The 11,948-nt window shown below is 41.1% G+C and overlaps 1 protein-coding gene across 3 annotated transcripts in view; it reads right to left on the bottom strand.

Moving 5' to 3' along the window:
- Positions 1–3,258: 3,258 nt before the first annotated feature.
- Positions 3,259–11,948, bottom strand: part of BRCC3 (BRCA1/BRCA2-containing complex subunit 3) — a 59,442-nt gene continuing 50,752 nt past the window's right edge. For 2 of the 3 annotated variants that reach the window (XM_027608328.1, XM_027608325.1), the window contains 3 exons: positions 11,478–11,521; positions 6,619–6,787; positions 3,259–5,461 (listed from right to left, as the gene is read on the bottom strand). In XM_027608328.1, coding sequence (XP_027464129.1) covers positions 6,636–6,787; positions 11,478–11,521 — 196 coding nt within the window. In that variant the 3' untranslated portion in view covers positions 3,259–5,461; positions 6,619–6,635. Of the gene's footprint in view, positions 5,462–6,617; positions 6,788–11,477; positions 11,522–11,948 lie in introns of those variants that run through there. The other variant, XM_027608326.1, reaches the window with a different exon arrangement.

An 11,948-nucleotide genomic window follows, 5' to 3' on the forward strand; every position in this document is an offset into this window, starting at 1 on the left:
AAGGGCCCTTAGGCTTGAACTGTTCCACATTCTGTTGCAAGTGAAGTCAGTTCCTCGGGGAAGAGATTAGGAGTATCTGTTTTCTGGACTGCTTCTCCGCCTAGGCAAAATCTCGGAGCCACCGCTCTGGAGCTGAAGATAGGGACAATGGCAAGCTTCTCTCTGTATGACACCCCTGCTCTAGGAGTTAAATGGTCAGTTTGGGGCGGGGGGCATTGCAGTAGCCTGAGATTCCTTTCAGTTTGCCTCTCCGGGCATGGAACCACCACCTCATGAGCTAGCTGATCAGGTACCCAGTACTCTCAGTGCACCGTGCCCAAATTAGGGCCTCCATCCAATGAGTGGGGGCTGGGTGGGAGAAGGGAGCCCCCACCTCTCAACTGCACTTACCTGCACTTACTAAGTCTCAGCAACAGGTAGTGGGGAGCAGGATGAGGAACACTGAAGTCCTGCTCCTCCTGGGAAGAAAGCCCACCAACTGGGAGTTGGGGGGAAGGGAACCCTGTTTTCTTGGCTGCACCACTCTGAAGTGGAGTCTCCTCCCCGTTGAGCTGGGAGAGGGGAAGGAGGTAGCAGATCTCAGTTCAAAAAGTAGAGATTCTTACCAAATTTTTGTAGATTTTCTAGAATAGACATTTGACTTGGTGTTTGCCCTCAGGAGCACTTCCAGAGACTTCAAGTTTTTAAAAATAATTTTCACCAGTTTCACTGGGGAGTCTGCAGACCTCCTCACATTGTGGTGCTGGAATTAATGGACCTTTCTTCTCTTAAAGCAGCTGAAATTAGGGTAAAGGACGGAGGGATTTGGGAGAGGCTGCAAAGCTGCTCATACCAATAAGCACTGCTTTGAATTTGCTTTTGGTTTTAAGTGGCCTTTTGTCAGCTATAACAAATGAACTTTTAGTGACAGCTAAGCCACCAATCAGGTGGCTTATTTCAGTCCTGCTTTCTGCTGCTTAACTTCCAAGTGTCTATCTTCTAACCTAGACCATGCAGTCCCTGAACGTGTAGGACAGTGGGAGCTGTGCTACCAGATCCTGGGGAGTCTATCTTATCCCTTAACCTGGCCCCGTTTGTATTTTAAAAGGGCATTTTAAGTTTACCAGCCTCATGTTGGGCACCAAATTTGTAAAGCACAAGACTAAGACTGACAGATTTGGTGAGTTAAGCCCCCCAAGCCCTTTTTAGATTCGGAGAGTTTATTACTTACATCATCTGCAGAAGGAAGAGAAATCAAAGGTACCAGCTTCTTGTGGTCCTTGTCCCACACACCAAAATGGATGAAACCAAAATGAAAGGGGAAGACTGCAGTGTGAATTGTGAAATACCCCATTGCTGAGGAGCCCCTGCTATGCTGCAGCTAGGCATTTCTACTGAGAGGGGTGAGGCAGTGAGTGATCGTCATACCTCATCAGAACCAAGGAGGCAATGAGAAACTGCTTCAAAACAGCCTCCCAGGGGAGCTAGGGAGATGGGTGGCAGATGGCCTCAGACAAGTTCTTTACAGGCCTCCATCCTCTCATGTAACAGGAGGATCTCAATTTGTTTTGCAAAGACCCAGATTAGCAGTAGTTCAAGCCTTGCCTATGTGGCATATGTGGAGACCATACAGGCACTAGGGCACCATGGCAGAGCTGTTACCCTATACACATACCCCCCCCCAATTCAGGGAATACAACACTATAATCCAATCCAAAGACCCCAGTGAAATATTGCAACTGTCCCAACAATTTCTTTTTCCTTTCTGGTCCAGAATCCAATATAGGAACACACGTTGTACTTAGTTCTCATGTCTTAAACGTCTTTTTGTCCAGGGAAACTCCTTGGCCTTAACCTATTATTCATGTCCTTGATAGTTAAACCACCCACCAACCTGTCGTAGCATCCACTGATGACCCTCACCTGAATCAACCACTACTATGATGATTACCCAAGGGTAATTTTCTAATTTCATCATTCCTTCTACATTTATTAGTTGACCCACCTATTCATTTTTATCAGTATGGACTCACATTATTATTCAAAGTATTATAATCCTTCACTCTATTTTGATGCACAAATTGTCCCAGATTTGGCAATGGGAGCCCCTTCAGGCTGGACCAATTTGCTTACTTAAATGGTTCAAAAAGATGGTCTGGGCATATATCATACTTTCTCTGCTCTAGCCCTGGGAATGAGCCATTTCTTCCAGGGGTCGCTGTCTACCTTTAGTGAAGGACAGTATTTGAGAACCAAAATCTAGGTGATAGATGTGTTCATAGCTACTTCTAATCTCTGTTAGTGGACAGAGTGAAGAAATGTATATATATCACATACATCACTATCTGTGCATATATAATCTTTTTCCTTTGAAAAAACTCCATATAAATACTTCTAATTTCAATCCAATCTCCTGAGGTTCATTTGACCCTTCCCTCTTTTCATGTTTGTTATTTTTCTGACACTGAGAAACCTAGCTCCCACTATCCTCATTATTTGCACAATCAAGTTACTTATTTGTTTAATGGACTGATGGTTTGCTGCCTCCTCACCCTGAGGGTACCAGCACACCACAAATTCACTAGATTTTCCCCCACCAATACCTTTGTGCAGTAATTCCAGCCCTGCTTCCTCAGCCGCCAGGCACTGTGACACCTCCATGTAACCACCTTTTCCCTCCAACTGCCTGTTTTATAGATTACGACTCAGATTATCAGGTTAGAAAAATAATTTCAAACTGCCATAACTCTATCAGTGTAAATAGTTCAGAAGGTGATGGAGAGAGATGTTAAGGATGTCTATTCGATTTCTGATTTGTGCAAATGGTTGCTCAATTCACTGAGGTAAGAAACACTGGTAAGAAATATTCCCTAATATGGTTTAGATTGAAAACCACGAGTTCAGATTTATAAAAGTATTAAGAGAGCCAGTGGAAATGTATAGAAGGCAGGTGGAAATGTAGATCTAGAGTTCACATAGAGGTCTGAATGGAGACAGATTTGTCTGTCAACTCCATATAGGTAAGCAACAATAGAGAAGCCTATGAATGAATTTGAGAAGGAACAGCTAGCTAGAGAAGAGAAAAACCAGAAAACAGCAGAAGCCAAGAGAGGCAGATTTTAAAGAAGAGTGGCCAACTGTGTCAAGACTGAGAGGTTCGGGCGCCTGGGTGGCTCAGTTGGTTAAGCGACTGCCTTCGGCTCAGGTCATGACCCTGGAGTCCCAGGATCGAGTCCCGCATCGGGCTCCCTGCTCGGCGAGGAGCCTGCTTCTCCCTCTAACCCTCCCCCCTCTCATGTACTCTCTCTCTCTCATTCTCGCTCTCTCAAATAAATAAATAAATCTTTTTTAAAAAAAAGAAGACTGAGAGGTTCATTAAGGGCATGAAAAGCATCTATTGACATTCACTATGTCCTGGAGGTCATTGGTGACATTGGCAGGAGTGGTATGAATGGAGTGATATGGACAGAGGTCAGAACGCAATGACTTGAATGAATAGGAAATGACAAAACGGAGAGAGAAGGCAAGTGTATATATTGTTCCCATCAGAGTCTTGGCTGTGATTGAAAATAGAGACTCTACTGACCGGAAGGGGTGCAGGGTTGCATAGGGAGTGCAATATTTTGTGTAAAGTAAGCCCGATTGGTGCAGGTGGGAAATTAATGATACATCTTCCTTATAGCACTGTTCCCTGTCATGCTGAACACTTTTAAAGACTGAACACTGAGCTAAAAGGAACCTCGGTGGTGATCCACTCTGACCTTATAAATGAAAAAAATGAAGCCCAGAAAAGGAAAGGGACATGTGCTCAACATTGGCCTGTAAAAACATTCAAATCATTTTATTCCCCTTGGGTTTTCTTTTTATCACTCTTATTTCATAAACTAAGTACCATTCCTCCCAGTTCCTTATTTAATATATCTAACTTTTTATTTTGTAGTAATTATAGATTTACAGGAAGTTGCAAAAATAGTACAGTGAGTCCCATGTACCCTTTACCCAGTTTCCCCCCAGTGGCAAGACCTTATATTACTATAGTACAACTTCAAAACTGACATACTGACAATAGCACAATACTGCTAACTCGACTACAGACCTTATTCAGTTTCACGAGATTTCACATGCATTCATTTGTGGGTGTGTGTAGGTCTATGTAGTTTTAGCACAGATAATGTAATCAACACCATAATCAAGATACAGAACTGTTCCATCAGCACAAATGATGTTATCCTGTGTTATCCCTTTATAGTCACACATATCCCATGCCCCCTCCAGTCCCTATCCCTGGCAATCATTAATCTATTCATCATTTCTAGAATTTTGTCATTTCAAGAATGCAATCATATAGTATGTGACCTTTTGCGAATGGCCTTTTCATTCATCATAATACCCTTGAGGTCTACCCAAGTTGTGTATATCAATAGTCATCTGTTTCTCTTCATTTCAGAGTAGTATTCCATGGTACAGATGTTTGGTTTAATCACTCACTCAATTGCAGAACATATGGGTTATTTCCAGTTTTTAGCTCTTACAAATAAGCTGCTAAGAACATCTGTGTACAAATTTTTGTGCCATCATAGCTTCTCATTTCTCTGGGATAAAAATCCAGGAGTGCAACTGTTGGGTTGTATGATACATGGATATTTAACTTTATTAGAAATTCCCAAACTCTTTTCTAGAGTAGCTGTACCATTCAACATTCCTATAAGTAATGTATGAGAGATCCAGTTTGTATGCTCAACAGCATCTGGTATTTTCATTATTTTTTCTTTAGCCATTCTGATAAGTATGTAATCATAATTCAATGTGGTTTTAATTCGCATTCCCTGATGACTACCGAAGTTCAACATCTTTTCATGTGCTTACTTGCCATCCATATATCCTCTTTAGTGAAATGTCTATTCATGTCTTTTGCTCATTTTCAATTGGATGGTTTTTTAATTGTTGACTTTATCTAGTCTAGATTGATCAGACATACGGTTTGCAAATAATTTCTCAATGATTTCCTCCTCTTTAATTTTTTACAGAGCAAAAGTTTTTCATTTTGATGAAGTCCAGTATATTGTTCTCCTTTTACGACTGTGCTTTTGTAGTGAAGGCCAAGAGCTTGTTGCCTAGCCCAAGGTCCTGATGACTTTTCTATGATTTTTTTTCCTAAAAGTTTTATAGTTTTACATCTTACATCTAAGTCCATGATATATTTTGAGTTAATTTCTGTCTAAGGTGTGCAGTTTAGGTCAAAGTTCATTTTTTTTTTTTGCCTATGGGTATCAATTGCTCTAGCATACTTTGTTGAAAAGACTGTCTATCCTTACTCCACTGAAATGCTTTTACCCTTTGTCAAAATCGGCTGGGCATAAACCACACCGTCTTGATTACTGTAGCTTTATGGCAAGTCTTGAAGTCAGGTAATGTGAGTCCTCCAACTTCTTCAAAATTGATTTAGCTTAATTAATTTTATACCTGGATATTTTCATTTTTCCTATAGGGAAAGAAAAGAATAGAGAAGAACTGTGGCTGTGGGAAATTAAGGAAAATACAGCATTTACACTCCATATGTCCTACGGTAATGGTTTTTAAACTATAGTATGCCTTAGAATCAGCTGGGGGTTCATGGAGATTTCTCGGTTCCACCCCGAGATAAAGTTTGACCTCCAAGCGATTCTCATGCAGGTGGACTACAGGTGCATTTCACAGTGAAATATGAAAAACAATAATCTAGGGAGAAACAAGAAGAAAAAACAAAAACAAAACCCAACGCTTTGTCACTATTGTTGGGATTGTTGTCTGTCTTCACACCTCCTCCGATGCCCACTTTAATTTCCAGTATGCAATAGGCTTGCCTCTTTTCTAAAGACACACTTACCTTCTGTGGTTATACATGGAAAGAATAATGCAACAGAACTTGTTAAAATATGATTTTTGTTACATCCTAGGTCCTTAATGTTTCTGGAAAAACATATTTATATTATAATGGAAGTTCCGAGGTAAATAGGATCTGCTCAATAGGAATTTGCTTCAGAGTCAAATATGCTAGAACTCATCTATATGGTTAGAAAGGGCACCCACACAGATTCAACCTTTGATAGGTATCTTAGAATACCTAATATTTTAGAGATCAAGAAGGAAGACATAAGACATATGCCTCTCAATGAGGGCTAAGAGTAGAGGGGGGGTGCTAATAAGTCACCTTCACTTCCACCTACTCTAGTATACTCATGTACCTGTCCAACATAAACCTCGTAACTATAAAATCGAAACATGAAATACTCTTCTTCCTTTAGCTTATTCTAGGGAGTGTCTAAAATTGAAAATAAGGACTTCAAAGTTACAAGGGAGAAGTAAATATTTAAAATATGTTCCTAGGACATTTTATTACAAGATGTCCTTGCCAATGTACCTCCCATAGCCTTTAAAAAAACTTTGTCTACTTAAAGCATCTTCATATACACTTTGTAGGCCAGTTACAGGGTTCCCTGATTCCTAACAAAACTTTCAGGAAGACATCTTGTGTGTATTGCATTATTAAAACTCATCCACTGGGAGCTAGAGAGCTGCTCCATTGTCTAACTACACACGAGGTGGGTGAATTTTCACACCATGCTTAATATACAAATTGAAGAAAAAAAGTTTGTTTACCCCACTGTTCTCCGACTTTATTCTAGAGAAGAAAGTTCTTGCATAAGCTCTTCCTTTTCTTGTTGCAACTCCTGCAGATGCTGTTGGTTTTGCTCCAGTCTGTCCTCCAGCCACTGTAGGAGAGGCCCGCTGACTGCTGACATTTGACTGCACAGATTCTTGGTAAACACTTCAACAGGAAGAACACAGATGAGATAACACTCCACCACCAACGGCTCCCCAGTTGTGAGCACATAAAGAAGCAGTTGGAGCAGGAGGTAGGACTAGCAGATGATTTTGTATCGTTAGCCAGGAGAAAGACAGAAGAGCTGAGCAAAGAAAACACCTATTTTGAGGCCATTCTGAATATCCCTAGATCCATAAGCCAGAGGGAAGCCTGGCTACGCAGAGAGCAGAAAGATAACCAGATCTTTACTCCCTTACACAAAAGGGCTAAGAACCATAGGTTTCTTTCCCCAGCCCTTAGGCCTTTGCACAGTGTAAATGACAAATGACCATAAACCCTAGAGAGCTAGAACTCTGCTTTCTGCAACTTAGTTTTCCACCAGTCCACTAGGAAAATTGCTCAAATGGTTTGTATATTTAAGAAATAAATACATTAATTCAACTCACCTGAAAGCTACTCTTTTAAAATGAGGAAAAAACGGAGAGATGAAGAGCAAGGGAGTTACCATCTTTGACATTCAGCTTGATGGTGAGACAAAGATTCTTCAGCACTCATTTTCTTAAAGATTTTATTTACTTATTTGACAGACAGAGAGAAAGCACAAGCAGGGGAAGCAGGAGAGGAAGAAGCAGGCTCCCTGTGGAGCAGAGAGCCTGATGTGGGGCTCGATCCCAGGACCCTGAGATCATGATCTGAGCCTAAGGCAGATGCTTAACCCACTGAGCCACCCAGATGCCCTTATAGTACTCATTCTAAAACAAACTCTGCCTAATGGAAATACCTTTTTCTCCTTCATGATACATGACTTACTGAGGGACGCCTGGGTGGCTGGGTGGCTCAGTTGGTTAAGCATCTGCCTTTGGTTCAGGTCATGATTCCTGGGATTGAGCCCTGTGTCAGGCTCTCCGCTCAGCACAGAGTCTGCTTCTCCCTCTCCCTCTGCCCCTCCACCCTGCTCGTGCTGTCTCTCTCTCAAATAAATAAAATCTTTAAAAAAATATATGACTTATTGAAAATGACCACTGTAATACTGTGGGGTATATCTTCCAAGATATATGTATATGACATACCTGTGTACATGTGTGCATTTGTATGTATACTTATGAATAAAAGTTGTATGATTTTGGATGTTACTTTTTTACCACATAACAATGACATCTTTCTGTGTCAGGAAAGATCTGGCTTTCCTTCTTAAGGGCTGCACAATATTCATCAGAATGGATGTACCAATTTACAAATGTATTCATTTATGTTAGAGAGACAGAGAGAGAAAGAGCACGAGCAGGGCAGGGGCAGATGGGGAGGGAGAAGGAGAGAGAGCCTCAAGCAGACTCCACACTGAGCATGGAGCCCGATGAGGGGCTCCATCTCACAACCCTGAGATCGTGACCTGAGCTGAAACCAAGAGTTTCAACTGCACCACTGAGGCGCCCCATGGATGTACCAATTTAATGAGTCTTCTACCGATGGACACTTCAGTGGCATCCATTTTTTTGCTATTACAAAGACTGTGGTTAATATCCCTTTAAATTTATTTTTGCATACTTGTCCTACAAATTTTTGAAGGGTACATTTCTAGAGGTGGAACTGTTAGATTCAAGTACATGTTTATTTTAAAACTGATTAGCCAGTGTTTTCCAGATTGCACCAAATTATACCTCCAGGAACAGTATATGGGAGCGTTCACTTCCCCCACATCTTCACCTAATTACCTCTCAATTTAAATCTTTGCCAAAAGAAAAGGTGAAAAACTGCCATCTTAATCCATACTTCTGAAGACATTTATGAACAATTTGATTTTTCTATAAAAGTCTTTCATTCTTTTTTTTTAAAGATTTTATTTATTTGAGAGAGAGAGAGAGAGAGAGAACATGCATGAGAAGGGGGAGGGGCAGAGGGAAAGGGAGAAGCAGACTCCCCGCTGAGCAGGGAGACCGATGCGGGGCTTGATCCCAGGACCCTGGGATCATGACCTGAGCCGAAGGCAGACGCTTAACGGACTGAGCCACCCAGGCGTCCCAAGTCTTTCATTCTTACTTAGTCAGGTTAATTAGGCCAAGTCTTCCCAGAGTTTGAAAAATATCCTCTTTATTTTCCTCCTGTATTTTTTTAACTTTCAAAATGAGCTATAAAGGGGGGGAGCGCCTGGGTAGTTCAGTCAGTTAGGTGTCTGTCTTCAGCTGAGGTCGTAATCCCAGGGTCCTAGGATCGAGCCCCGCATCGGGCTCCCTGCTCGGTGGGGAGCCTGCTTCTCCCTCTCCCTCTGCCCCTCCACCCCGTTCATGCTCTCTCTAGCTCTCAAATAAATAAATAAAATCTTAAAAAATAAAATAAAATGAGCTATAAAGGGCATAATTTATAGACAATAAAATGACCCCATTTAAAGTGTACAGTTCATTGAGTTTTGACAAATGTGTACCTGTGGTAATGATCTCTAGTGAAGAAACAGAACCTTTCCATCAGCCCAGAGGCCCCTCTGCAGTTCCCTTTGCCCTTTGGCCCCAGCAGCTGCTGATCTACTTGCTGTCACCACAGATGACTTTTGCCTATTCTTGAGTTTCATATAAATGGAACAATAAAGTATGTAGCATTTTGTGTAATCCTGCTTTCACTTGGCATAATGCTCTTGAGATTCACCCAGGTGGTCCATGTTGTTGAACAGTACTCCATCGTATGGATGGATCGCACTTTGTCCATTCACTCACTGACAGACACTGGGTTGTTTCCACCTTTTGGCTATTGTGAATAATGCTGCTATGAATATTCCTATGCAAGTGTTCATTTGAACACCTGTTTTCAGCTCTTTGGGGTATACGTACAACTGGTGGAACATTTGGTAATTGTAATTGCTAACTCTTTCCCAAAGTGGCTATCCCACATTTAATAGTCAGAGTTCAAATATAGGGGGGCTTGGCTGGCTCAGTCAGAAGAGCCTGCAACTCTTGATCTCAGGGTCATGAGTTTGAGCCCCACATTGGGTGTAGAGATTACATAAACAAACAAACAAACTTAAACATTTTTTAAAAAGCTTAACTATATCTGGAATTTATTTTTTGTGTATGATGTTAGTTAGGAATCTATTGTCCCCCAAATGGAAATAGAAGAATAGAAGTCCATGAAAGTTAAGAATGTCTCTTTTGTTCAGCACTGAACCCCAGTGCCTGGAATACTGCCTAGCTGAGAGCTGGCACACAGATACTTCCTGAATGAGTAAACTATCAAACAAAGGAACTATCCCAACACTGGTGTATAATCCATCCTTTTTTATTGATTTGAAGTAATATCTTTCTTAAATATAAATTCTTATATACACATTGGGCCCATTTGTGGGCTCTATTCAGTTCTACTGATTTATTTGTTCATTTTTTAGTTATTACCATAGTATTTAAATTACTGTGGGCGTGCCTGGGTGGCTCAGTCATTAGGCATCTGCCTTTGGCTCAGGTCATGGTCCTGGGGTCCTGGGATCGAGCCCTGCGTCAGACTCCTTGCTTGGCAGGAAGCCTGCTTCTCCCTCTCCCACTACCCCCTGCTTGTGTTCCCTCTCTCGCTATAAATAAATAAAATCTTTAAAATAAAATAAAATAAATTACTGTGGCTTTAGAATATGGCTACATGTCATATACGACCAACTTTTAATTCTTCATCATATTTTACCTCCAGATAGAAATGATGGGAGAGATATACCAAGCCATCTCTTCTTTTCCTATCAAAGTAATGGCCTATAACTTGAAAGCCTCCCTTTCTTCCTCACTGGTGACTTTGCCAGTCACTGGGAAAGACTACACAAAGCGGTCTGGGAATCAGGGTTATTCAAAGAGAAGGTATAGTAGGGTAGGTGTGTATGCTGGAGAAAAGTGATTTAGTATGTATATTGTATTGAGTTTTCTGCTCCTTGGCCTTGTATAGGAATTCCTTCTGTGTTTACTGACATGAAAAGATGTCTTCCTTCATACCCTCCCTTTTATCTGTCTGTCTATCCATCTCTTTCAACTCCCACCATACTAGGCTGGTAGTGCTGTGCTGGAACCAATTTAGATCAGCTCATTGAAAGCCAACTATTGAAATTTCAGAAGTCTGTGAGCTGGTTGAGACCACATTAATTGTTTAAAATCAGCCATGGTAGGAGTATTACACCATAGAAACTGGCAAACACAGAAAATCAGGGCCCTTCCTCCTCCCTGAGAACTGGGTATTAAACATGTACCAGCATATACCACCGAGAGAGTCGGTCGTAAAGGTCGCCCCAGTCTTTCCTCCGGCCTTACTCTAGGTATAGCATATATAGTAAAGGTTCTGCAGGGTTCAAAAGAAAAGTTGGGAGCAGGATTAATGAATGGCAAAGCTCTTGGAAAAGGAAATTCAAGGAGAACTTGAACCTATTACTTCAAGCACGTAAACCAAATTTGTTTCTGTCAGCTGAGTATTTCAGAGATCACTGCCTATATTCTATTTTTTAAAGTCTTTTTTTTAAGATTTTATTTATTTATTCAAGAAAGAGAGTGAGAGAGCACAAGCAGGGGGACAGCAAAGGGAGAGGGAGAGGGAGAAGCAGGCTTCCCGCCGAGCAGGGAGCCTGACAGGGGCTCGATCCCAGGACCCTAAGATCATGACCTGAGCCGAAGGCAGACGCTTAATGACTGAGCCACCCAGGTGCCCTCACTGCCTATATTCTAGAAAAAAGAAATCTTACCTGAGCCATTATGGATCTTGGTTACTGAGTCCAGATGTGTAAGGCTAAAGGGATAAAATAGTTTAGGTTAGTAGCAAAGCAGCAGTGAAGGGAAAACAAAATGGTCATAGACTATGTGACAAAATGATAAACTGCACCAGACCTTTGCGAATCGGGTTAGATGAATATGTATAATTTAAATTCCATTATAGTTAAGTTTTTCATGATTTGGAGGATGTAATTGTATTCAGAACTTCAAGATAATTCAAAGAGATAATTTGAAAGTACTGTCTCTCACTTCATACAAATTTGTACACTTCAGTACAAATTTCTTGGGTAAAACCCAGTGCTTGGCAATAGGGCTACTAAGATGTAGTTGTTTTTGTTTTTAACATCCAAAAAGTACCGTTGCCCTTGAAGCATCCAAAGTGCAGTAGGAGAGAAATGAATGTTAAATAGATTATTAACACATTTTCTCACAGAGAGGTGAAA

The sequence above is a fragment of the Zalophus californianus genome, chromosome X, assembly GCF_009762305.2.
Source record: "Zalophus californianus isolate mZalCal1 chromosome X, mZalCal1.pri.v2, whole genome shotgun sequence".
Classification (NCBI taxonomy): domain Eukaryota; kingdom Metazoa; phylum Chordata; class Mammalia; order Carnivora; family Otariidae; genus Zalophus; species Zalophus californianus.